General features: G+C 38.4%; 3 protein-coding genes across 4 annotated transcripts; 2 read left to right on the plus strand and 1 right to left on the minus strand.

Moving 5' to 3' along the window:
• Nucleotides 1-8520: 8520 nt before the first annotated feature.
• LOC103434524 (phospholipase A I-like) lies at nt 8521-15319 on the plus strand. 2 transcript variants are annotated; one of them, XM_070821563.1, is made up of 18 exons: nt 8521-9390; nt 9741-9888; nt 9991-10069; nt 10193-10346; nt 10441-10650; nt 10737-10982; nt 11071-11233; nt 11322-11582; nt 11687-11808; nt 12145-12306; nt 12390-12570; nt 12658-12794; nt 12918-13056; nt 13264-13452; nt 13552-14023; nt 14112-14328; nt 14434-14523; nt 14621-15319. In XM_070821563.1, the coding sequence occupies exons 1-18, from the start codon at nt 8866-8868 to the stop codon at nt 15068-15070; spliced, it is 3945 nt and encodes a 1314-aa protein (XP_070677664.1). In that variant the 5' UTR covers nt 8521-8865; the 3' UTR covers nt 15071-15319. The 2 variants fall into 2 exon arrangements, with proteins under 2 accessions (XP_070677664.1, XP_028959135.2); XM_029103302.2 differs by having other exon boundaries at nt 8580-9390; nt 13549-14023.
• A 3733-nt stretch (nt 15320-19052) lies between these two features.
• LOC103427810 (probable serine/threonine-protein kinase PBL23) lies at nt 19053-23008 on the minus strand. Its single transcript, XM_070821983.1, has 7 exons — nt 22961-23008; nt 20913-21059; nt 20791-20796; nt 20441-20677; nt 20173-20362; nt 19701-20092; nt 19053-19431 (listed from the first exon to the last, which is right to left on the minus strand). The coding sequence occupies exons 1-7, from the start codon at nt 23006-23008 to the stop codon at nt 19153-19155; spliced, it is 1299 nt and encodes a 432-aa protein (XP_070678084.1). The 3' UTR covers nt 19053-19152.
• On the plus strand, nt 22964-25640 carry LOC103434523 (cardiolipin synthase (CMP-forming), mitochondrial-like). Its single transcript, XM_008372887.4, has 8 exons — nt 22964-23659; nt 23765-23831; nt 23936-24010; nt 24120-24171; nt 24472-24557; nt 24655-24729; nt 24873-24967; nt 25060-25640. Exons 1-8 carry the CDS (start codon nt 23166-23168, stop codon nt 25148-25150), a joined length of 1035 nt encoding a protein of 344 aa, XP_008371109.3. The 5' UTR covers nt 22964-23165; the 3' UTR covers nt 25151-25640.
• The last annotated feature ends 1021 nt before the right edge of the window (nt 25641-26661 follow it).

The raw sequence follows: 26661 nt of genomic DNA on the forward strand, positions 1-26661 counted from the left end.
AGGAGGCCAATCACAGCACGATACGTGTTGACATCAGAAGCCAATCATAGTGACATCAGAAACCAATCACAACACAACACGTGTCAATGTCAGAATGAAATTAGAAACTCTCTTCTATAAATAGAGATCATTCTCTCACAAATATTTCCTAATGTCATTTGTACTAAATCATTCATTTGTACTCACTAAAGGAGAGCTTGAACCTATGTACTTGTGTAAACCCTTCACAATTAATGAGAGTTTGAAAGTTCTAGGATGGGTACTAATTTAACCTAGAGGGGGTGAATAGGTTCCAATTTAAAAATCCAATACAATTTTCAATTTAATTTTCAGTTCTCAAATTAAATCCACATTCACATCACATATCAAACTATCATACTCATATGCAATTAAAACGATAAATAAAAAGTGCACACATGATGTAGGATTTAACGAGGCAAAACCCACCACTGGGAAAATCCTCGGGCTCCCAAGCCAGGACAAACACTAAGAGAAATAAGTACAGAAAGACTTACAAAACTCATCAACTAGACACGCATACTAGTAGGCAGTTTTGTCTCCACGCTTTGCTACTAGATCTCTCTTCAGCCTTCGAGTTGAAGTGGCACGACACTAACGCGGCCGTCAATCACTGTCGCCTCGAACTTTGCAGGATACTAACGCGATCATGCAGAATGTTTATATGATGAAGTGTTTATTTGAAAAACAATCAATTACGAAAATCACAAGGCACATTTTCATAATTGACATTCAATTAAAACCTTAAATGAAAACAGCATGAAAATAATATTTTCTCTTTAAAAACGCACGATGTTGAAACCACAAGATAGCATAATAAAAATAATTCTTTCTGCAAAAAAAAAAAAAAACAAAGCTACTGCCTTTTGATGTTTTTATCTAAGAAACCAATATTCATGCATATGCGGCAGCAGCAAGGACAACCCTAAATTGATCTAATGCATGCTGCAAACATCAAAACATATTTTGATGCACTCTATTAATCTAGCGGCAGCTCCTTTTAAACCCTAAGGTAATCTCATATATATATAGGTTGCAGTAGGAGACTTCAACATGACTTAAAACTCTAAATAGATGATATCAAGATAAAAACAAAACCATTTGAATTTATCCTCATTTTAAATGCATAGCATCTGACTCCAAATAAATCTTATATTAATAAGTAGGCCTTTAATTAATCTAAACGTACTCATAGCAAATTAATTAATTAATATGTAAAGCCCATATCTCCATTGTTAAACTTCAAAGCTAAACAACCAATTGAACATAAACCTATATCATGTGAATGCATATGCATGCCAAACTTACTTGAGTGGATGTCTCTGAAACGCTTGCCATTTTGTGATCGAGAGCACGTGAGACAAACTTAGACTAAAATAATTACAACTGAAAACAAGCACTAGTCTAAGACTACAGACTCAGGCGTTTTGTTTAGGAATAGCCAATTTTACCCTAACAATCTCCCCCTTTGGCATTTCCTAGACAAAACCCTCAATCATAAAATTACAGACAACTAATAAAATTAACGACCATGCATAACATTGAAGTCTATAACCTGCACACACTCAAACAAGAAAACCTGTGACGTACAAAAGATATACTTGCTGAAAATGAAAGCATTTATCTATAAAAGAAAGCAATAAAAAAAACAACCAAGTTTTCGAAATTCTACTTCTCCCCCTAAAAATAAGCTTCCTACTTCCCCTCCTTTTTGTCTAGAAAAGTCAAAGGCCTTAGAGGTAACCATCGAGTGCAGTCAGCGGAAGATAAGTGAAACATAACAAAATGTGACGAAAAATGATTTATTTTCTGTGAACTAGAACCTCTTTGGAAGAATAAAAGTGGGGATAAATTCGAGAGGGAAAAGAGTAACAAAGTAAAGATCGAAAGAATAAACATGGAAAGAAATGCATCTTTCATATTGTTAAGCTCCCCCTAAACAAATGCTTAAAAAAAATAATGAAATGCAACACACAAATGATATGATTTTTTATTTTTTTATTTTTTTTATTTTTTTTAGACATTTGTATGAGAAGCATATAATTGTTCCAACAAGAATGAAATGGTGCAAAAACACATGTGGTTATGAATCCTCATTCACAAGCTAACATTGTCCCTAAAACATAACATGTATGAGTGTAGTTGCAAGTATAGCCGAAAGTTGATACTACACAAATGTAATTAAGTCTTACAGGACCAACTTAACTTTAACCCTTAAGCTCACAAGATATACGCTCAAATTTTCATTCAAAGTGTTTTGGGGTAAGTGTATACGCTCAAAAGATCATTACATGAATGCTCTACCATAGGCTTGCAGATTGATCTCATCTCCACACATCAAAAATTAACTTCTTTGGATCAAGTAGGTCTTTGTTAAGGGTGTAATGGGGCTTCAGGTACTCGGTTAAAGAAATGAAGGATATAGGAAACACAAAGTCTAAGAACCTAATAGAGTAGTTGGAAATGAAACCAAGAGAGAAATACAACAACGAACCAGGTAACTTAGCACTCAATTGAGCGGTTGGATTTGAGACATGAACGACATACAACCGCACAATTCATTTCAGATGATTCTTGCTTTTCATTTATACCAACACACTTGATTTCTTATAATGCTGGCAGCTCACTCGTGATTCATAGTGACTTCTTTTCCTCTTTTCTTCTTTTGCTCTTCATTTGTAGTTGGCGTTCTTCACAAAATTTGCATCTTCAACCTTTAAATAACCTTGAACTCTCTCCTTTGAAAAACGTACTCTACTAGCTTCTTAGTAGGGTAGGGAATTTCTAATATAAGAGGCTAGGTAAGGAAAATGTAGGTTTAAGAACAAAAGGCTTACATATAGGCTCAAAAGGGCTAACTAGGGGAAAACATGTAAGGCACTGGTATATATGGCAATGATGGTAAGTCCTAATGCCTACTATCGTCTCCAAAATAGAATAATATATGATACAAAGTTTTGAGAGGTCTCAAAGCAAGTTCTAGAGAAGCAAAACACATAAGATCACACACACGAAAAAAATAAAAGTGTATGAAAAATGCACACACTATATTTATGCACAAAAGCTCACATGGGTGCGGGTTTTACTCAAGTTAAACATGTTCAACTCATTAACATTGATATATTATCAACAAGAGGCTATTGTCCACAACAGAGTCAAACATATCATGCTAGGGTCATGTTATCAAGTGAACAAAGCTAGAACTCATATGAAATCATACTTTTCCATTTTTCCTCATACATTTATTTTTTTTAATTTTTTTAACAAGAAGAAAGACAAAAAATGCAGTATTTATGCTATATGAACATGCAAGCATACATTAATGAAAACATTTGCAAAGAGAGAGCTTAGTCAATATAAACAACTTGAAGGTGGAGATAAATTGACAAGTACACCACTTTGATTATCTTTTCTTCTCCAAACTTGTCTCACTTTTGGAACTACCGTACTTGGAACAGATATAATTCTTGCAATCCGATTAATCTCTTTCAAATAAGTCACAAATTGTTCCTTAAGATTTTCTTTTTCAAAGTTCCTTGAAACTTTTTCTTGATAAGAATTTTTCTTTCTAAGCTTATTGCACTTAGGCCGGATGTGACCAGGAATCCCACAAAGATGACATATAGGAATGAACTTCCTAGATTGTTTGGGTTTGTTAAGATTAATTGAAGTCTTGGTAGGATTTGACAAATTTACAAATATTGTAGATGTTTCAGAAGTAAGATCTACACCTTGATCAGCACCTACTCTCGAGCTAGGAATATCAGATGCTTTGACAAATCTTGTGACAGAAGAAGAACTTGTAGTCTTTGTAGACTCGAATCCTAGACCTCCTTTGTCTCCAAAACTTTTTCCATAGCTAAGCATCTTGTCAATTTTCCACGAACCTATGCTCAACTCCTGAACTTTTCTTCTCATCTCAACCACTTCGTCCTCAAGAGCTTTCTTATCAGACGAGAGAGTGTTAATTGTGGTTTGTAGAATGTGAATCTTCTCTAACAGCGACTCTCGTAGTTTCTCTCCATTGTCCAACTGAGATTGATGCTCAACTTCAGCTTCTTTCTTTTCACTTTCAACAAATGCAAGTTTCTTCTTCAAGTTAGAGTTATCCTTCTTTACTTGCACACTGATGTCATAGAGATCAGAATATTTTCTCAAGACTTCTTCCAAGTCAGGTTCTTCAACAAATGAACCTTCTGTGTCATATCCATCAACAGTTCCTATAAACGCAATCGTATCCTTCTCAGATTCCGATGTAGATGCATCCCCTGAATCACTATCGCTCCAAGTGACCTTCATTGCCCTATTCTTCTTCTCTTTTCTCTTAATAGTGTTTGCACACTCAGAAGCAATGTGTCCATAGCCTTGACACTCATGACACTGAACCCTATTGTTAGAACTCTTATGTTCACTAGTTCTAGATGATCTAGAGGCTTTGTCATGTAAGACATCTAGAGAACGAAAGTTTTTTGAGTTCGAACCTGAGTTGGTTCGTTGCTCATGACCCTTGGAATTTTGAGACTTGAGAAACCTTCTAATTTGCATGGTTAATTCAACCAATTCATCTTCGGACAAGTCTTCAATTGAGCCATCACTTTCTTCTTCTTTGATAGCTTTGAGAGCAATGTTTTTCATCTTCTTGGAATCAGGAAGCTCTAATTCATACGTTTGCAGAGACCCAATCAATTGCTCGAGCTTGTAGGTGTTTAGATCTTTCGATTCCTCAATCGCCGTCCTCTTAGCATGAAACCTCATAGGAAGTGATCTTAAGATCTTTTTCACAATCCCATGCTCAGGAATACTATCACCAAGATTGTGACAGCCATTGACAATTACGCTAAGCTTAGCATAAAAGTCAGAGAAACTTTCATCATCAGACATTGTGATATTTTCGAATTTTGTGATAAGATGTTGAAGTTTGGATTCTTTAACAGTTGAGTTACCCTCATGAGTAACTTCAAGAATGTCCCAAGCTTCTTTCGCCGTTGTACATTTACTTATGTAATTGAATTGTTCAGGCGAAACGGCTGTGAATAAAGCATTCAAAGCCTTTTGGTTAAAAGTGCTAGAGCTACGCTCATCATTGCTCCATTCTTTCCTAGGCTTAAGCTTAGATATAGACACAGAGGACTCTCCTTTACCTTTGGTTTCTTCAATCGTCGGAGGTTCCCAACCTTCTTCAACAGCAAGCCACACCTTGTCATCTTGTGCCCACAAAAACGATTTCATTTTCGCCTTCCACGCAGCATAGTTGTCACCATCAAAATGTGGTGGATGAGAAACTGAACCCATAGTACGATTCATCCTAGACTACCCACGGATCTCACTAGGTATTTTTAGTGACCTGCTCTGGTGCCAATTGAAAGTTCTAGGATGGGTACTAATTTAACCTAGAGGGGGTGAATAGGTTCCAATTTAAAAATCCAATACAATTTTCAATTTAATTTTCAGTTCTCAAATTAAATCCACATTCACATCACATATCAAACTATCATACTCATATGCAATTAAAACGATAAATAAAAAGTGCACACATGATGTAGGATTTAACGAGGCAAAACCTACCACTGGGAAAATCCTCGGGCTCCCAAGCCAGGACAAACACTAAGAGAAATAAGTACAGAAAGACTTACAAAACTCATCAACTAGACACGCATACTAGTAGGCAGTTTTGTCTCCACGCTTTGCTACTAGATCTCTCTTCAGCCTTCGAGTTGAAGTGGCACGACACTAACGCGGCCGTCAATCACTGTCGCCTCGAACTTTGCAGGATACTAACGCGATCATGCAGAATGTTTATATGATGAAGTGTTTATTTGAAAAACAATCAATTACGAAAATCACAAGGCACATTTTCATAATTGACATTCAATTAAAACCTTAAATGAAAACAGCATGAAAATAATATTTTCTCTTTAAAAACGCACGATGTTGAAACCACAAGATAGCATAATAAAAATAATTCTTTCTGCAAAAAAAAAAAAAACAAAGCTACTGCCTTTTGATGTTTTTATCTAAGAAACCAATATTCATGCATATGCGGCAGCAGCAAGGACAACCCTAAATTGATCTAATGCATGCTGCAAACATCAAAACATATTTTGATGCACTCTATTAATCTAGCGGCAGCTCCTTTTAAACCCTAAGGTAATCTCATATATATATAGGTTGCAGTAGGAGACTTCAACATGACTTAAAACTCTAAATAGATGATATCAAGATAAAAACAAAACCATTTGAATTTATCCTCATTTTAAATGCATAGCATCTGACTCCAAATAAATCTTATATTAATAAGTAGGCCTTTAATTAATCTAAACGTACTCATAGCAAATTAATTAATTAATATGTAAAGCCCATATCTCCATTGTTAAACTTCAAAGCTAAACAACCAATTGAACATAAACCTATATCATGTGAATGCATATGCATGCCAAACTTACTTGAGTGGATGTCTCTGAAATGCTTGCCATTTTGTGATCGAGAGCACGTGAGACAAACTTAGACTAAAATAATTACAACTGAAAACAAGCACTAGTCTAAGACTACAGACTCAGGCGTTTTGTTTAGGAATAGCCAATTTTACCCTAACAGAGTTCCTCTACTCCGTGGACGTAGCCAATCTGGATGAACCACGTACATCTTGTGTTTGCTTCCCTATCTCTATCCATTTACATACTTATCCATACTAGTGACCGGAGCAATCGAGCGAAGGTCGCAAACTTAACACTTTCTGTTGTACCAAAATCCTCACTGATTTTGTACATCAACATTTGATATACAACATTAGGACTAGTACGATTCCTTCACCTGATGTACACCATTTTGGTTAGGCCTTCTGATTCCGTTTATTTCGATTTAGTTATCTAAAATCTGAAACAATTTAAAATATTTTTCAATATTCCTTCTTCCAAACAAACATGTTTTGTTTGGTGATGCAGCTGATCTGTATACTGCAAAACATCCTTTAGTCCTCCGCACAGACGATTCCGGGGTGTTCTCTACTAGTCTTTCCAACGAGTACAACCTCGCTGCTGCTGCGTTTGGTAGGTCTGATTTCATTGGATCATGTAATGCAAATTAGACTGAGCTGGGAGAATTGAAGGGAATCCTCAATTCTGCTGAAAAGAAGCTAGTTCTATGATTACCATTGCAATTATAAGGCACGTAACTGCTTATGGACTCTCGTAGTATACAGCTATGTTGGCAATCAACTAGAACTACTCATTTCCCCCAGCAAAATTCATTTCTCAGATGTGGCCGGATACCAACTGATACGCTGGAATTCAACGTTGGCAGATTTCTTCGAGTATAGTCAAGTTATTAGAAGGTCCTACGGAAGTCGGAAGCAGCCAGTAGACCGGAGCATCCCCATGTACTGAAATCTTGATTGACATAACAAATTTCACGACGGAAGTTTCATACAAGAATTTGTTTCTCGTGTTTGAAAATGGTGTTTCTGATGTGGGTTATGATATGAACAATATGCAGCTTATTGAATTTCTGGTGTGGCTCAAAAAATGCACAGCAACTGGAAGATGAATTGATGAGAAGATGAGTTCATTGAATTTCTGTGGTGCTTTTTGCATTATTGCTACATCATAAATTTATGGTCATCTTTTGTTCTCCCTCAGGAAAGCAACATTTGGGTGCATGAAAAACTCTTAAGGCATGTCTTGGTCAAATAATAACTCAACGAGGAGTGATATGATCAATTACGCACAAGCTCGTAGATAGATCATGATCGTTTTTGTGTGTGGATGACACAAACATGAATAACCATGATCAATTTATATGTATGTGAGCGACTATATAATTACTAGCATTTTTTTAAGTAATTGTTTTATGATTACAACATAATTTTTTTTTTAATTGTGACGGTCACATTTAAAATCTTCTCAGAGAGACATAAGGGATGCAATCTTCCTAATTGGTAATTTGATATATAATGAGGCAAAGCAAGACTAGGGTGTAGTGAGCAATGTTCTCTCCACAAGGTTTGGGGATCATTTACAAAATAAGCCACGATGTTTTGGTTTTTGCATTTTACACCACTTGGTTTCTAAATTACACCAACTTAACCTCTTCGTCAATTTTAACGTTTAATTAGACATTATGTGCTAATGAGATATATAATAGGTTTCATCAAATTTAAAGTTTAATTAGACATTATGTGCTAATGTGATATATAATAGGCCCACATTTTAAGCACACATTGATTGTCAATTCCATAAAAAGACTAAACGAGTAAAGTAAAAACATTGAAATTAATGGTCAATGAGTGTTTAAATTGTGAGTCAAGTTTATGCTGCATCAACATGTAATGTCTAATTAGGTGATGAAATTAACGAAAAAATTAAATTGGTGCAGTTTAAAGTACATCGATATTTTTACACTAGAAAAAAGAGAAATTTGGTTAAACCACACAATAGATAATCTAATTGAAATCTTTCATGAGGTGTAAATTGTATTTAACCCAAAAGAGAAAAAGCGGAACAAGGCAAGCTACGACGTCGTTACAATGAAGAAGATTATGTATTCCTTCTGTTAGTTTCTGTTTTGTTCTCTCCCCGTCGAAACAAAATCTCCAAAGCTCTAGACATAAACAGCCGGTCTGGATTTCTCTCCCGCCATTAATCCCAATTCTCCTTCCTCCAAAAACCCTAACCCTCGACCCTCACATTTCTCCCCCAAATCCAACCTCCAACTTCACACAGACCCACAATTCCCTCTCTCGCCGGCGTGATCGCAATCGCGCCATGAATTTCCAAATGCCACTCCAGCTGAACTCCCAGCCGTCTGATCAAGATCGCCGCTGAATTCGAGCTCTAATTGCGGACGATCACAATGTCTTGGGGACTGGGCTGGAAGCGGCCCTTGGAGATCTTCCATCTCGTGCTCACGTACGGCACCGAGGGTCCGCCGGAGACCTTCGACCGTACGTCGTCGGCGTCGTCCTCGTCGTCCTCGTCTTCCGTGGCGACGCAGGATCAAGAATCAGGGTATCGGATCGACTTGGATTGGCAGGCTGGGGACGATGAGGAGCAGGTGGCTCTGAGGCTCCAGTCGCAGCTAATGGTGGCGTTGCCGATGCCTCAGGACACGGTGGTGGTCGAATTGAGGACCGAGGAGGCAGAGGAAGCGAATGTGGGTGTGGACATGAGGGTGGTGAGGCGCAGAGAGCCGTTGAGAGCTGTGACCATGACCAAGACGGCCGGGTCCGGCCAGCAAAGCGATGGCACTGGAGTCTTGACTCGCTTGCTGCGCTCCAATTTCGCTTCAACAATGCCTGCAGTTGCCGACGGCGAGGCGGCCTGCGGTGTGCATTGGCAGTGCGTCACCGTGGTCAATCTGAGTGGTTGTGGGTTGTCGGTGAGTCTATCTTTAAATCCTTTTGTTCATTCATTGTATTTATTGTTTTTCTGATTGTCTGTATAAATGTATAATTGATTTATTAAACTTTGACTGATTGCGGTGTAGTTTTTGGAAATAAATTACTGTTCTTGGTGTAGCTTTTCCTAATTTTAGAGCAAAACCAGAACTTTCTAGTACTAGTTTCTCTAAATGGCGAGATTGATTAGTTTTATTACTTTCGAATACAGCTTGTCGGTACTGTAAAGATACAATTATGTTCTTTTTTAAATTATGTCAAGAAAGTGATTTTCTTTTTAGTGATTGTGTGAGATTAAGGAATGTTGAAATTTCTTGCATGCTACTCACAGGTTTTACCGGTAGAGCTAACTCGACTGCCTCTTCTCGAAAAGCTGTACCTTGATAACAATAAATTGTCACTTTTGCCTTCTGAGCTTGGTGAACTGAAAAGCTTAAAAGTCCTCAGGGTAGACTACAACATGCTGGTTTCAGTACCTTGTAAGTTTGGAATCCCTTTATCAATCTATTCAGCTTCAAGTTCATATTTTGGATGTCAAATCCTTCATATTCATTTATTATTTCTGTTGGACCTGTAAGCAGTAGAGCTGAGGCAGTGTGTTGGATTGGTGGAACTTTCATTGGAACATAACAAGCTTGTCCGGCCTTTGCTTGATTTCAGGTCATTTCATCAGCACTTGAACATATTTAATTTTCTATACATTTTTTCAACTCGTAAATAAAGATGCTTGTAAAGTCTATGATTTTCTCTAGGGTTTAATGGTTCCCTCCAATTTTATGGCAGGGCTATGGCTGAGCTACGAGTTCTTAGGCTGTTTGGAAACCCTCTTGAATTTCTTCCTGAAATCTTGCCACTCCACAAACTTCATCATTTGTCTCTTGCGAATATCAGGATTGTGGCAGATGATAACTTGAGATCGGTGAACGTGCAAATAGAGGTAGTGATTAATGCAATTTTCATAGAAGTTTTTGTTCATTGCAATTGATAATCTTAGCCTGTACAGTATTGAAATACACTGGTGGTAATTGCAGATGGAAAACAGTTCTTATTTTGGCGCATCCAGGCATAAGCTAAGCGCCTTTTTCTCTCTTATATTTCGGTTTTCTTCTTGTCATCACCCTTTACTAGCATCTGCACTTGCAAAGATTATGCAAGACCAAGGAAACCGCGTAGTTGTTGGCAAAGATGAGAATGCAGTGAGGCAGCTTATAAGTATGATAAGCAGTGACAACCGTCATGTGGTATGTTGGTTAGCTGTCCTGACAAAGATTTCACTGCTTATCACTCTTCTGCTGCATATGGTTTTAAGAGTTCCGACTTCTGGCAGGTTGAAAAAGCATGTTCTGCTCTTTCATCTCTTGCTGCAGATGTTTCAGTTGCCATGCAGTTGATGAAATCTGACATTATGCAACCCATCGAAACGGTTTTGAAGTCTATGCCCCAGGGGGAAGTAATTTCTGTGTTGCAAGTTGTGGTGAAGCTGGCTTTTGCATCTGATGCTGTAGCTCAGAAGATGCTGACCAAGGATGTATTGAAGTCTTTGAAATTGTTGTGTGCCCTTAAAACCCCTGAGGCAAGTTCTGTTCTTTTTCCCTAAGGCACTGACGATCATACTTTTCTTGTTAGTATTGTCGTTTAATTTAAGGTTTATCTTTCATTAGGTACAAAGATTAGCTTTGCTGGCAGTAGGTAATTTGGCCTTTTGTCTGGAGAATCGCCGTCTTTTGGTTACTTCTGAAAGCTTGTGTGAACTTCTAATGCGCTTGACGGCTGCACCTGAGCCCCGTGTGCATAAAGCTGCAGCTCGTGCTTTAGCAATTCTCGGTTTGTCTCTTGAATTTACTTTGTTTTCGAGGATTTAGTCTTTATATTTTGAGCTTTATAAGTTTTGTTCATGTCATACCTTTTGCAGGGGAGAATGGAATCCTGCGACGTGCCATAAGGGGGAGACCGGTGCCAAAGCAAGGACTGCGCATACTTTCAATGGATGGTGGTGGTATGAAAGGTCTGGCAACTGTGCAAATTCTTAAAGCAATTGAGAAGGGAACTGGAAAACAGATACATGAGTTGTTTGACCTCATATGTGGCACATCAACGGGTGGAATGCTTGCTGTTGCGCTTGGCATTAAGCTAATGTCTTTAGACCAATGTGAAGAAATATACAAAAACCTTGGTGAGTATGCTGTATTAGGAATGAGTGTGCACAAAGCTTGCCCTTGCTCATTGTTCATGTTTTTTTTGTTTAGTTCTTTACATGTCTGATGTCATGATTTGCAGGAAAACTTGTCTTTGCTGAACCTGCGCCAAAGGATAATGAAGCTGCAAGTTGGAGAGAGAAGTTGGATCAGCTCTATAAAAGTTCGTCCCAGAGTTTTAGAGTTGTTGTACATGGATCTAAAGTATGTTCTTCATGCTTTGTATTTGTTTTGTTTGTTTATATATCTTTCATTTTTCCTTACTATTTTGGATTTCAAGATTGATGTGTAAAATATTTTGAGAGGGATGAAATTCCCCCCCCCCCCCCTCTTCCCCCTCTGTCCTTTCTGTATCGTATTCAGGAAGTTTCTATTTTTACTGCAATCATTTTTGTCTGATCTCTTGTTTGCCTCATAAGTTCTAGAAAGGAGTGGAATTTTGTGAAGCATTTAGTTAAAACGGGAGTAATTTTTTTATTTATATTTTTCTGCCCTGTTGCTTTGTGTTCTAAAGGATAGTTATAACATATTGTCTTGCAGCATAGTGCAGATCAGTTTGAGAGATTGTTGAAGGAAATGTGTGCCGATGAGGATGGGGATCTGTTAATAGAGTCCGCAGTTAAAAACGTTCCCAAAGTTTTTGTTGTGTCAACTTTGGTGAGCGTGATGCCAGCTCAGCCTTTCTTATTCCGAAATTATCAGGTTTGACACAACTTATTCCTTTGTTGAAAGGTCATCAATTCACTGCTTAAATTTTAACTTGTTATTTTGTACTCCATTTCTAGTATCCTGCGGGAACACTAGAAGTGCCTCTTTCAGAGAGTTCAGGAATAACTGGACCACCTCCTGGATGTGCTGAAGGTGGCTATAAGCACAGTGCCTTTATAGGAAGTTGTAAGCATCAAGTATGGCAAGCTATAAGAGCGTCATCTGCTGCTCCGTATTATCTTGATGATTTCTCAGATGGTACTCTCTTTTGTTCTTGAGCATGCATATTACCTCTTTAGTGGTTTTAAATTTTTTTAAAATGTTTCTATCTGACAATGTGTACAGATGTAAATCGTTGGCAAGATGGTGCAATAGTGGCAAACAATCCTACAATCTTTTCCATTAGAGAAGCACAACTTTTATGGCCAGACACAAAAATTGACTGCTTAGTTTCCGTTGGCTGTGGTGATGTTCCAACAAAGGTAAAATCATAACATCTCCTATGTTTGTGAAGAGTCAATTGATGAAATATTTCATAATATTTTGTGCAACATTAGGGAGTGATTACTCCGCTTTATTGGTTCACACAAAATCTGCTAGTGTAGGTGCGAAAAGGTGGTTGGCGTTATCTGGATACTGGTCAGGTATTGATAGAAAGTGCATGCTCTGTGGAACGGGTGGAGGAAGCTTTGAGCACATTGCTACCCATGCTCCCTGGAATACAATATTTTCGGTTTAATCCAGGTATGTGTTAAGTCTGAATTAATATGTTTACATGAGCATGAAATGTCTGGAATCTCAACCCACTGCATGGGAAACCAATTTGGATAAAGTTTTAACGTTTTTCAAACCTTAACTATTTTTGTTTTCATGCATCGACTTTTTCTCTGATGTGGCTTTTTATTTCAAGTACTATTCTCAAACAGCACAGTTCTATCTATTCTCCTGCAGTTGATGAACGCTGTGATATGGAACTGGATGAGACTGATCCTGCAGTCTGGCTGAAATTGGAAGATGCAGTTGAGGAATATATTCAGAAAAATTCTCTTGTACTTAAGGATGCCTGTGAGAGACTACTTATGCCCTTTCAACATGATGAGAAGTGGTCACATGTCCCCAAGTCAAAGGCATCAAATGACGGTATTGATGCTGACATTTTTCTTCAATTTCTCTGTGTGAATTTCAGTTTTTACTCTTTTTTTCTAGAATGTAAGCTCTGTTGATACTTCGCTGTAGCAGAGGAAAAAAGTCCATCTCTAGGTTGGAGGCGCAATGTACTACTTGTCGAAGCTTCGCATAGCCCCAGTTCTGGTCGCACTCAGAACCATGCTCATGCGCTTGAGTCATTTTGTGCTCGTAATGGAATACGATTATCGCAAATGCAAGGCATATCAGGATTTGTGAAAACGGTACCAGCAACAACATTCCCAACGCCGTTTGCATCACCTTTATTTCCTCCAAGCATTCCATCAAGTCCACTTTTCTACAGTCCTGATTTTGGCCCCCAGAGGGTTGGCCGGATCGATATGGTCCCACCTTTAAGCTTAGATGGACAGTCTGGAAAAGGAGCTGCATCACCACCTGATTCTCCTTCAGGACCTAGACAGCTTTCTTTACCCGTCCAGTCATTGCACGAGAAGTTACAGAACTCGCCCCAAGTGGGAATTGTACATTTAGCCCTTCAAAATGACTCTCTTGGCTCGATATTAAGGTCAGTGTTACTGGACTGATTTTTTATAATTGCGAGTTAATGTTATATATAGCTGTAGACCTAATTTACCGGCTGTTTGCTTCTGTAGTTGGCAGAATGATGTATTTGTGGTTGCTGAGCCTGGAGAGCTTGCAGATAAGTTTCTTCAGAGTGTTAAACTGAGTTTGATATCAGTGGTGCGAAACCGCCGCAGGAAGGCTGATTCATCTTTCGCCAATATTTCAACTATTTCTGATTTGGTTGCATGTAGACCATACTTCCAAATTGGAGGCATCGTTCACCGTTATATGGGACGCCAAACTCAAGTATGTTGCTTTAGCATTGAAACGATTGATTTTGCTACTTGTTGGATAGTTGCCAAACTGCCGAACTACTAACTCTGATATGTTTAATGATGGAATTTATTAAAGGTTATGGACGATGGCCAAGAAATTGGAGCATATTTGTTTCGTAGAACTGTGCCTTCTATCCATTTAACACCTGATGATGTTCGCTGGATGGTACACTATCACCTTTACGTTTGTGAAGTGAAATCTGAATATGGGCGCACACGATTTAAGTGATCAAACTGATGCTTTTTGTCTTTGATAACTACAGGTCGGAGCTTGGAGAGATAGGATCATTATTTGCACAGGGACATATGGACCTACGCCACCACTGATTAAAGCATTTTTAGACACTGGCGCTAAAGCTGTTATAAGTTCTTTAGCTCAGCCCCCAGAAGCACAGCTGACAGCAGTCCATGGATCTGCAGAGTTCAGTGTTTTTGAAAACGGGAAGTTTGAGATTGGAGAGGAAGAGGCCGAAGATGAAGTCGAAGATGAGGATGCTGAGCCTACCAGTCCGGTGAGTGACTGGGAAGATAGTGAAAACGGGGACCGGTCTACAGGTTTTTGGGATGACGATGAGGAAGAGGTGTCGCAATTTGTTTGTCAATTGTACGAGTCACTGTTTCGAGAGGGTGTGAGCGTGGATGTTGCTCTACGACAAGCTCTTGCCTCGCACCGGAAGTTGAGGTATTCATGCCATCTTCCCAGTATACACTAGATTGCTAACCAGATCTCATACAGGAAAATAAAGAAAATTGAAACAAAAATCGTAGGAAAATAGAAACGAGAATAACAAGGAAATAACAGGAAACATCCAATTTTGAGGCTTACAAACAGAGAAGAAGAGTGAAATGTTGTAACGGTGTTTGGCGTTAATGGTAGATATATGAGCTCAAATGTTCCAACTCTCTTGTTTCCAAATGTTTATTTCTGCTCTTATATGGTTATATGTTTGTTCCTTCAGTAAGTTCCCCACTGGTTTCTGCTTGTGTGAAAGAGTTTGAATTTTGTCGTTTTCACGACTCAACCTACAGAATAGACCTATGATGCATCTGGGATGCCAAGGTGGCGGCATTTAAGACATAGTGTAGTGCGTAATTGGTTTGAGATATTGTCACCGTGACATTCCAATTGTGGGTAAGTTTCTCTTCGACCTTAGTTAAGTTGTAAGGTCGTGGAGGGTTTAGGCGTTCCTTTCACAAACTGTACGTGGAAAAGAAATGCCAAAGAAAAAAGATTTAGATCGAGTTGACAAGGTGTCATCTCTAAAGAAAACCTAATTGAGCCTTGGACTCTTTTTTTTATCTTTTCTTAATCAAATGGACGGACCACCAATCTCGGAAAGAAAGAAAAAAGGCTTAGCCAAAATAGTAATTGTCATAATTTTTTATTTTGATTCATGATAATGAAAATTGATAGAAATGGTTCAAGAGTTTGTTCACAGTAAATAATTTTGGTTATTTCATGAAAAATATCAATATTTTCGTTAAAGTGTCATGTGACTTCCTTTTTAAAAGTATTTTTGTCAAAACAACCCCTTCACACTTAACAAGAATTCTGTAGATTTTTCACAGACCGACCAAAATGATGGACAAATTCAAAGACAACTACTATCGATTAATGATGGACAAATTCAAAGACAACTACTATCAATTTTCATTGTTAGGACCATTTTAACTAAACAGCCAAGAAAAAGCTAGCCAATTGTTATAAGAATTTTCACAGGGCTTTCTCCTATTCAATAATTTCAATCACCCAACTGAAAGAAATGATTTTGTCCCTTTAGCTTTTGAGTTTAATCAATTGCATATGCCCTTTATACAGTTCCACTCATGACTATTCAGCTGGGGCTGAGGGACAAAATGAATGAATCACATGCCCAACAGCATTTAACAATTGCATCCCTGTAGACCCGAGTGTAATCAATTGGTTAGAACGGTGTCTCTCTCGTATGCATTCAAGTTTCGACTTGCTTTTCTATAATTTAAATACTTCATTTGTATTCTTTTTATCCTCGCTATTGAATCAAAAGAAGTTAAACCTTCCAAGTAAAGCATAAAGAGGTGGGAGTTTTCTACCCTTCGTAAGAAAAGGTACCGAAACACTTTTTTTCAATCGATTACGAGCATCAATCAACCTTGATTGACGCACATATTTACGTTTAAACTAATTTTCTCGAAGACTTACTCTTTATTTTGACCAACCTATACTAATTTGTAATAACATTTCTTTGGACCCTACCATGAAAGTTAATTGGAGTTCCAGAGTCAAAAGGGTAAAAAAGTTAACCGGAGATTATGCATGTTTTTTACGACAACCACCAGGATAATATGGCAAGAGATCCTCTCTCTTTCAAAATCCAAGGATCAAGTGATTCGGACTTTTGAAATTTGATCCAACGATTAAAAATTATTATAGTTTTTAAAAGTTTTTACTAACTTATCTGTTTTTAGCACTTGAATCAAATTTTAAAAGCCAGATCATTTGATCCTTGGGCTTTGCAGGAAAAGATCCGAAGAGGATATCTTTCCGGATAATATGATGTCTTACCTAATTAAGAATTTTAGAGGGATGAAAGCAGAAGATGCCCCGACTTTAAAGCAATCCATCCTTCCCCTCAACTTTTCTTCACCCGCAAGCTTCTTCTTACATCACTCTTCACACCTTTTTTATAATAAAAAAACAAATAAATCATGCAGTATAAAGCCAGCAGCACAGCAGAAACCAACTTCCCTCAAACAAGTCCAATGGCTGCAGGAACAGCTCCGATCGCAGTAGGCACGCGAGGCACGGTTGGATCGCTTGTCAGGAGGGAGATCGAGTACTTCAGCAAGCTTGAGCTCGACCCGCATGGAAGCTCAAGCTCAATGAAGCCTCTGGGACAAATACTCGGCTTCACTTCTGGCGATAGCGGTGCTCATTGTAGCAAGTCTAGTTTCCGGATCTTGGTAATGACATGGAGGAGGAGGAAGAGGAGAGGCAGTAGCGGCAGCGGCATCGGCAGAGGGTTCTTGGCAAGCATGTGTTTTGCTGCTGAAGTTGCGGAAACCAATCGGCAAAACTGGATTCCTGGGTTTAATTACAAGATCCCTACGATGCATAGACACGGACACGGATACGAGGATACGACACGATACGACACGGGGACACGTCAAATTTCTAAAAACGAAGACACGATGTGTTTGGGATACGGTAATTAAAAATATATATAAATATATCTAAAATACTTTAAAATAAGCATTCAAATTTATTACTCAAATTTAAATTTATTTCAATAAACTCCAAATAGTTAGAAAGATAGTCCATCCAACAAGCAATTAGTCTTCAAACTTGAAAAATTAAAATGAACATCCAAACTAAAATTAAAAAAACAAAGTCTCATTCAACTTCCACATTCATGATGTCTCCTTTAGTAACTAAAGTAGTCTCCAATGACGGTTCATCCAGTAACTAAAGTAGTCTCCACATTCATGAAAGCATATACATAAATATTATAATCTAAATATCATGAAAGTACAATATTATATTATTTATAATACACAAAATATAAAATAATATTATATACAAAAAGCAATCAGATTGAACAGGTTTTCAAAGCAATCAGATTGAACAGAGGCTTTCTTTTAGCTTCGAATAAAAACAGAAACAGGTTGGGGCTTTTAGGTTCGAAAAAAAACAGAAAAGGGTTCTGCACAGATTGAGTTTCAAAATTAACAAAGTGAAAACGAAGTCGAAGGCTCTCACCAGCAGTTGCAGACGGAGACGATGGAGACGACGGATCAGTTGCAGACGGAAACGATAGAGACGACAGACAGACGGAGCAATTGCAGACAACAAGTCTGATTTCTGAGGTTCGAAATCGTTTTGGTTTTTAGTTAAACAATCGTTTCAGTTATCTAATTCGAATCAATCACGATTCTGTGCGGAATCCGTATCCTCTGATTTGGATTTTTTTTCCTGATTATCCTCTGATTTTGTTTGAAACGTATCCGAAAATTATGATACGCGTATCTCGACAGTATGATACGCGTATCTCATCAATAAAGAACGTATCCCTTCATTCTGATACGTATCGGGAGCGTATCCGTGCGTATTCTGTACGTATCCGTATCCCTGCGTGTCAGATACGGGATACGTTGAGTTTTCCCCGTGTCCATGCATCGTAGCAAGATCCTCAAGGATGACATGAACAACTTGAGCATTTGATTTCAGGCAAAATTCTCAAAAAGCACTTTTGACAATGCTTCTTTTTTATTTCTGTATCATTTTGTTACAGGACTGCATACATTCAATGAAACTCAAGACCCTCTCTTGCCAGGGTCACTGTCCATAGCTTTTCTTTCTTTCTTTTGCCGATTCTTGTGTAAATGATCATTTTGTTAGGATTATTCGGAGTGAGTTCCTTGGTTTGCACCCGACATTTAGTACATGTTATCCCCGAATATAGGGGAGGCGTTTGTCGCTAGGTATTTGATCAAACAAGATCGTCCATGTCCTATAGTTACTATCATAAAAATATCCTAAAGAGAGAAAGGGCTAAGCGAAGCAAAAAGATTGCAGCTGTGACGATATTTTAAGCCAATCAATTATTGTTGTTATGAAAGTTAAAATGTGTGATAGTGCGTGATTGACTTAAGATACTGTCACACTAACATTTCCGTTGTTAGATTATGAGAGAGAAACATGATATATTTTAAGAATAAAAAAAAAAAGATGAAAAAACGCTTGTTATTTCAATCCTCTAATTCCTTTGGATGAGGTGCAAAGCACATTCTTCAGCTTGCACCTTGGTCCTAATTGCTATAGCTCTTTGTCTTCCCTTGCTCTTCTTATTGACTCAACGTGCCGGCCTCTGTTTCTCGATGCACCCTTGGCACCTTCTCCATCGTATTCTTGCAACGATAGGTGCCCGAGAGCGGTCACAACGTCACCCATCGAAGGCCGGCAATCAGCTTCCTCATTCAGACACATTGCAGCAATTGCAACAGCTTGGTTCAGACCCTTTGCCGGAAATCTGCCTCGAAGCAACGGGTCAGCCATCGACGCGTATCTCTTTCTGTCCTTAAGCATTGGCTTTGCCTGCATGATAGAAAATAGGATTGGTATTAAGGGTGCAAGGAACGTGTCGTCTTATATGACGAGAAATTCTCTGTGCATGGCGTCTTGTCTTTCTTAAAGACACTACATGTTAAGAAAACATAACGTCATCTCAAATTTCTTTAATGCGTCCCTTCTTTTTTAAAAAGACAGGACGTCCTACATAGAGCAGACTGCTTATATGATTCGATAAAGAGACAGTAACAAGTAACTTGGTAAAGGCTTTTGCTACTTGATGAATGTTCACATACCCAACTGACTAGGATCTGCTGTCCAACCGGTCTGCGCTCATCAATAGCTCTCCGTCCTGTGATCAACTCGAGAAGCACAACGCCAAAGCTGTAGACATCAGACCTAGTTGTCAGCTGTCCTGTTGAAGCATACTCTGGTGCACAATAGCCATAAGTCCCCATCACTCTAGTAGTCACATGGTCCTTGTCTCCGGTTGGACCTAACTTAGCAAGTCCAAAATCAGAAAGCTTAGGACAGAATTTTTCGTCTAGTATAATGTTTGAAGCTTTGAAGTCACGGTAAATCACTGGCGGACTGGCAGTCTCATGAAGGTACTCGAGCCCTTTAGCTGCTCCTTCAGCTATTTTCATCCTCGTATACCAATCAAGAGGCTCCATATTCGAATATACATCTTAAGAAAACAAAAAATCGGTTAGTTTATCTCCACATAAGAGCAAACATTTTCAAGATCCAAATAATTTTTGTGCATACCTAGAAGGTGATTCTCCAAAGATCCATTGACCATGAATTCATACACTAACATTCTCTGGTCTCCTTCTGCACAATAGCCAATAAGATCGACGAGGTTCGCGTGTTGAACCAAACTCAACATGATAACTTCAGAACAAAACTCTCTGCTCCCTTGCAATCCCTTCCTGTCAAGTTTCTTCACTGCCACAATCTGAAACCAATTTAATCGAAAACATAAATTGCAGGATCGTCGTCATACGCGCAAGAGAGAGGAGTAAGAGAGACATACTTGGTTAATGCTGTCCAAGTAACCTCTGTACACCTTCCCAAATCCACCTTCTCCCAGCAGAGAATCAGGATTGAAGTTATCAGTTGCAGCAGCTAGTTCCTCGTACGTAAAAAGCTGAGCAACTTTTTTCGCGTGTCCCGTCTTGAGTATCTCCTTCTGTAAATTCCTGCATTCGTTGCTACCTGCACATTGATCACATAGCCTATGTAATACATCATATTTCCAGTTTCTTTTTTCCTGCATAAAGTGTATGTTTCAACGTAAAATATGGTCGAAATTCGAAAACCTAGTCTAAATAAATTCCAGTTAGCAAACGAAAATTTGAACGGATTAATCACATTTTCACCTACCAAAATCTGCATTGCATTAAGACTAAAACAAAATGAGAAAATCAGTAGGGTTTTTTCGACCTGACTTAACCGAAAAAGTTGCTATAAGTGAGGTCAATCTCTTCAAACCACTCGAGTATTGCCTTCTTATTCTGGCCTTCCTCACAGATTCTTCCGGCTCCTCGTCCACCTTGCAACACGAGAAGCAAGTCATCCTGCTCTCCTCCCGCCCGAGCGCCTCTGCCACCAGCAGAACCGTCACTGATTCTGCAAGCCCTCAATGAATCCCACTGGCATGCATGAAAACGACGTCAGGAAATGCAGCAACGAATGTGAAGAAAAAGCTTTGAAGTTGAAAGTTCAAAACCAACATTGGTAATGACAACTAAGTTTATATATAAGAGTGGTAATCCTAGGTCATCTTCTTTTTTAAGGACACAGTTAGAACCATTGAGTTAGAGCTGTCTAATACAACAGACGCGCTCCTAAAACACAATTTTACCGATGCTGTTAAATTATGTGAACTAACTTCTACACTTTCGAGAAAAGTCAAACGAATTTACCATACCACGTCATTGTGCTGATATAATATTTCTACTCTAACCACTCAAACAAAACCACTTGTTTGGGTGTCTCTGTAATATATTATCATTGGTTGGATTTAATATTTAAAAATTATATAATTTATTCGAATTTGACGGGAAGTTTGACAAATTAATAGTATGGGCAAAGACACCACATATAACGCTTACCGCAATGACAAAAAGTAACAATGTTTATGCAATTTAGTGCAGATTCGATCTCCACTGATCTTCTTTTCCTTTAACATTTAATAGTTTAACTCACTAATACTATAAAAAGTTTCCACCAAATTGAAAGTCGAGAACGCAAAATGGAAGAAAGTACTAAGCTCGATGAAAATTGGTATGGGCCTTAGTTGATGGACTGCAATAGCAAAGCCCAATCAATTTATATATATTTTTCTTTAAATATAAGGCCCGAACCATTTAAAAGTGAAATAAAATCATAAAAGAGGAGAATTCCACGTGTATGAAAACAAGAGAGCCAGGCTATTGCCACGTGTCATTCAAACCGCTATGTCGACTTAGGCCATCTCCAACTGAAGGAGGGCCAAAATGCTCCCTTTAGCCTTATAGCCCTATAAGAAATTATATTTAATGAACAGTGTCAGACCATATTTTATATCATCTCCAATCGAAGGGGACAAAGGGCTATAGGCAAACATAGTTCTTTGACAAAAAATCATCTTTAACCGAGGGGGGCAAGGGCCCTAGTTCAAACATAATTTATTATTTTAATTGAAATAATATGGTTACTTAAATTAAATTACCATATTAAAATAAGATTTTCGGACATATTTTGAGTATCACTTGTCACCAAATGAATAAGCCTTCGTATTTCTTATCTTTATATAATCCTAATAATTTTTTAATAGGATTTCGAGTGACATGTGTCGCTAATATGAGTAAGTCTCCAAATTTCTTATCTTTATGCAATCTCAATAATTTTTCGGATAAGATTTCAAGTGACACATGTCGCTAAAATGAGCAACTCTCCAGATTTATTATCTTTATGTAATCTTAATCATCTTTCTGATAAGATTTCGAGTGTCACGTGTCGAGATATAATTGGTTGTGTAAATTTTAGATATGATTCTTATTTATGTGACATTTTTTTCCTTCAACCTCCAATGTTAATAAACTGGCTAGATATTAGGGTAGAATTTACACACCTCCAAACATCTTCATTTGTTTGAGAACTGCCCTTAACATTATCTTCTAATATCTATTTATAAGCCCTGCAAAGTGCTTCATCTTCTTTTCGGGTCCAAACCCTTCCTTTCATTGCAGATATGGTCATTTGAAAATTATTGAAAAAATTAAAGGAAAGATTATTGGAAGAGGTAAGATAATTGAATAAAATGAGGTAAGATAGTATGAAATTGTGAAAAGTATGTGAGAAATGGTGTAAGAATGACTTAGGTATTTATAGAAGAAAAAAAAATTAGATTTTTTTTTTAAATTCGTCAAAAGAAAAAAAATCAAATTCCAACGCTAACCTAACGCCAGCTAGCCATTGCTAGCTGGCGTCATGCTGATGTCAGGCAACTGTTGGCATTCAAATGGGTTAAGCTGGAGGGCTGGCAAAATGTCAAACTTAACATTCTGACACTGGAGGCCTGTTTGTTCTTGATCAACTCTTTGGCCGGTTCTCCCATTTTTGATTGGGTGAGAACTATATGAGCCTTTTAGCCTAACTCTCGATTAAAAATATCGTGTTAAAACGAGTTATTTTTAGCCGAATGACCCTTTGGCCGGGTCAATTCGACTGTCACGGTTAAGAACCTTCCTTCCCCAGAATGCTTCAGTTCAGTCATGGCGGGCTTCCGGTCCTTGAAATCCCTAATCCAAAACCCTAAAAAATCAAGAACCTTCGTCACCGCCACCGCCTCCTCCTCCTCCATCTCCGCCCCTCTTCACTACTCTCCTCTCTCCTACCCTCTCTCCCACCCCCTCGTCCGATTGCCGTCTCAGATTTCCAGTTCCTTCCTCTCTCCGCTTTCCAATTGGATCGTTCCTTTTCACGGACCGCTCTTCCTCTCTTTCCCTCCATGGAAGCTCTCGCAGTCCTCCACTCCGCTTTACATCGTCGGAAACGGCGTCGTTCTCAGAAAGATCGAAGCTTCATTGAACTTGAACCTGCTAGGGAGGAGACCGAGCTTCCCGCTCCCATTGGAAGTTGGGTCACTATCGCCGGCTCCGACGGTCGTGGATCGCCGTGTCGGGTTGAAAGAGGGCGCTGACGATTTCGTCAATTTGCCCAATTTGATCTCCATGAGTCGGTTGATTTCAGGTCCTTTCCTTGGATGGTAACAATTACTAATTTGGTTTTTCGGGAACAAAAATTGCTGCTTTTATGTTTTTGATTAATTTATTTATCTTTTGAAGTTTGAGAATTTGGAACTGGTATGCAGGATGATCACGAATGAATGGTACTCTTCTGCAATGGCGGGGTTGGTTATATCTGGGGCAACTGATTGGGTAAGTTATTTCGAAGCGTTTTTCGTAGAAATTGATATATGCTGGACATAGTTGCTTGTTACTGAGATTTTGACTGTGTTTTCACTCGTGATTTGAATGTATAGTTGGATGGATACATGGCTAGGAGGATGAAGATCAATTCTGTTGTTGGGTCCTATCTGGATCCCCTTGCTGACAAGGTATAAGTGCTTTTCGGTTTTCAGTTCTTCCCAAAGTGGTGCTTTTTTATTCCTGTTTGCTTGTGGTTTGGGATATTGACGTGCCAATTGTGATTTCCTTGTGATGCAGGTTCTTATTGGATGCGTTGCTGTGGCCTTGGTATATAAGGGTCTTCTTCATCGTAAGTACCAAGTAGTCCTGTTTTTGTTTTGTGGGACTGGGATGGTGGTGCATGTATGCATAAGTATCCTTCGATACTGAAGATTGTGAAGATTAGGCTGTTGTTGTGGTTAATACAAGCACTGGCTCAGCACCTGCACATTGATTCACAGACTACAGACCATACTTTTCCTGTGTTTGCTTATTTTCTTTTGGTTTCTTAGTTTTATCTTTTGGTATATGAAGCCCTTAATCATTTTCTTTGACGATGTTGTGTGTTGGGAAAATAATTTGGCTTTCGTTTGATTTTGGGATTCTGAAGCTGGACTTGTTGGGCTCATTGTGTTCCGGGATGTTGGCCTTGTTGGTGGTGCAGTATATCAAAGAGCTAGTAGCTTGGGGTGGAAGGTGAGATCTTTGTTTCGTTGTCTTATCAATGTTTTGGCAAAATAATTAGGTTACTCATGTTGTTAAAATCTGATTTGACATTGTTTACTCTTTTCAGTGGAACAGTTGGTCCGACTTTTTCAACCTTGATGAAACCCGCCCCGAGAAGGTGGAACCTCTCTTTATTAGTAAGGTAATCTTTATTCTGTACTGAATATCACATAGTGCCGAAGACCAGAGATTGAGATAAACTTACTGTGATGCTTGCGATTTCTGTTTGATTGAGATAAAGGCCTTCTCTATTTCCAAACAATTAACAAATAGTACTGTTGACAGCTTAACACAGTCTTCCAGCTTATTTTGGTAGCGGCAGTTCTTCTTCAACCGGAGTTTGGAACACAAGAAACTGAGTCATACATCACATACCTGAGGTAACTTGACGCAGATATTACTTGTCTGTAGTTTGTTTTCCTTGATGTTATATATGCTCATAGAGCTCATTGTTCGTCTCAAATTGGTGCAGTTGGTTAGTTGCATCAACAACATTGGCTTCCACAGCAGCATACGGCGCCCAACACTTGAGGAGATCTGCATTGACCGCTCAGAAATCATAATTTAAGTAACACAGTAACTCTTTCAGCCTGCAACATCTTTGAGTTCTAATGCGCAGCATAAATCATAACTTATCAGTAAGAATTTTGACGAACAAGCTACTCATTTTTCACACTTTGGGAAAGCGATCGCACTCGCAGTTATCTGAGCTACAGACACAGATCGCGTAGAAGAACACGGCAACGGATGTCTTCTCGGTGAAGTTGTGAACAGTAGCAATGAGAGAGAACTGACCTCTACAGCCCTAGAGAAATTTTGGAAAAGAGAAATGTAACTGAGATACCGATGTCGGATTAAGGTTGTTGACTTCCAAATTATGTACAGTTTTTCGAAAAGCTTTTCAGCTTCAGAAGACTGCTTGCTATGCCATCATGCATCAAGCCACTAAGCTTACATATGGCGGCACCGTTCCTTGAATAATTGATTTTGTGGGAACTGTTATTGTCACTTCGGAACTTTTAATGGCGTAAATAAGAAATTACCCTTCTAGCATGCGATGACTTTTAGGTTGGGGTGACGATATTTAAAATTTTGAAAAAGGTTGCGTAAAAATTAAAAAAACTGTGACGGTATTTTGAATTAATTAAATATACGGTTGTTTAAGAAAAGGTTGCTCTAGGGGGCTTGTCCTCCATGGTATAGGACTAGTGTGAGCAAGGTACATAAGAGCAACTCCAGCTGAGGTTGGTTACTCGGGCGACAGGCGAGGACAAAGGGCCCGAGGGTCGGTGGAGAGAGGTTCAGCCGTGTGGAGGCCGAGCGACGGTGGGAGCCCGAGCAAAGGTGGGGTGGGGAGTCGACGGGCCTGTGGCCCGAGGGCTTTGCAATTTTTTATTTTTTTTGTGTCAGAGAGAGAGAGAGAGCTTTTGTAATTTTTTATTATTTAAACAAACAAAAAAAATTATTATTTTAATTGCTTATTGCCAGGGGGAGGGTTCCAAGGGTGGAGATGTAAATGACAATTACTGTTCATTAATGATAGTTACTATTCATTTAAGGCAGTTACTGTTCAATAGGGTGGATTGAATAGTAGATTGCCAGGGGGAGGGCTCCATGGGTGGAGTTGCTCTAAGAACACATGACAAGCCTTGTGTTTTTACTCCTTAAAAATTTAATGTTGCATCGGAGTAGATTTATTAAATTTTTAATCGTTTAATCTTAATTATTGTTTTTTTAATAAAAGAATCTGCGATTGGGGATTTTTTGTGACAGGTGAATGAGTGTACTTTTGAAGTTCTTTTGAGTCTTATTTATAGGATGGTGCTGTTCATGAATTTACTTGTACTTCTCAAGCATTCTTTTAATTTTCAAATATCGAATCAAATCAATTAAAAAAAATAAAAACTAACAAAAATGGTTTGAAAACTTTGAGTTTTAACGATAAAGACAAAATAAAAAGTAGAATGAATAATATCATGATTGACTTTTTAATGTAAAAATGTAATTTTTCGTTAAAATTAACAATACCGAAATTTCTCGTCCACGTTCCCTTAGAAAAATCAAAGCATGTAAA

The sequence above is a fragment of the Malus domestica genome, chromosome 05 (genome assembly GCF_042453785.1).
Source record: "Malus domestica chromosome 05, GDT2T_hap1".
Classification (NCBI taxonomy): Eukaryota; Viridiplantae; Streptophyta; class Magnoliopsida; order Rosales; family Rosaceae; genus Malus; species Malus domestica.

Coding starts and splice junctions, on each gene's coding strand:
- LOC103434524 (XM_029103302.2), top strand. CDS start 8,866: ATGTCTTGGGGACTGGGCTGGAAGCGGCCCTTGGAGATCTTCCATCTC. Junction 10,983..11,070: donor GTGCCCTTAAAACCCCTGAG/GCAAGTTCTGTT, acceptor ATCTTTCATTAG/GTACAAAGATTAGCTTTGCT. Junction 13,057..13,263: donor ATATTTTCGGTTTAATCCAG/GTATGTGTTAAG, acceptor ATTCTCCTGCAG/TTGATGAACGCTGTGATATG.
- LOC103427810 (XM_070821983.1), bottom strand. CDS start 23,008: ATGGGAGAACCGGCCAAAGAGTTGATCAAGAACAAACAGGCCTCCAGT. Junction 20,363..20,440: donor ACTTGGACAGCATTAACCAA/GTATGTCTCTCT, acceptor AATTGGTTTCAG/ATTGTGGCAGTGAAGAAACT. Junction 20,093..20,172: donor TTTGGAGAATCACCTTCTAG/GTATGCACAAAA, acceptor TGTTTTCTTAAG/ATGTATATTCGAATATGGAG.
- LOC103434523 (XM_008372887.4), top strand. CDS start 23,166: ATGGCGGGCTTCCGGTCCTTGAAATCCCTAATCCAAAACCCTAAAAAA. Junction 24,172..24,471: donor ATATAAGGGTCTTCTTCATC/GTAAGTACCAAG, acceptor GGGATTCTGAAG/CTGGACTTGTTGGGCTCATT. Junction 24,968..25,059: donor TCATACATCACATACCTGAG/GTAACTTGACGC, acceptor AAATTGGTGCAG/TTGGTTAGTTGCATCAACAA.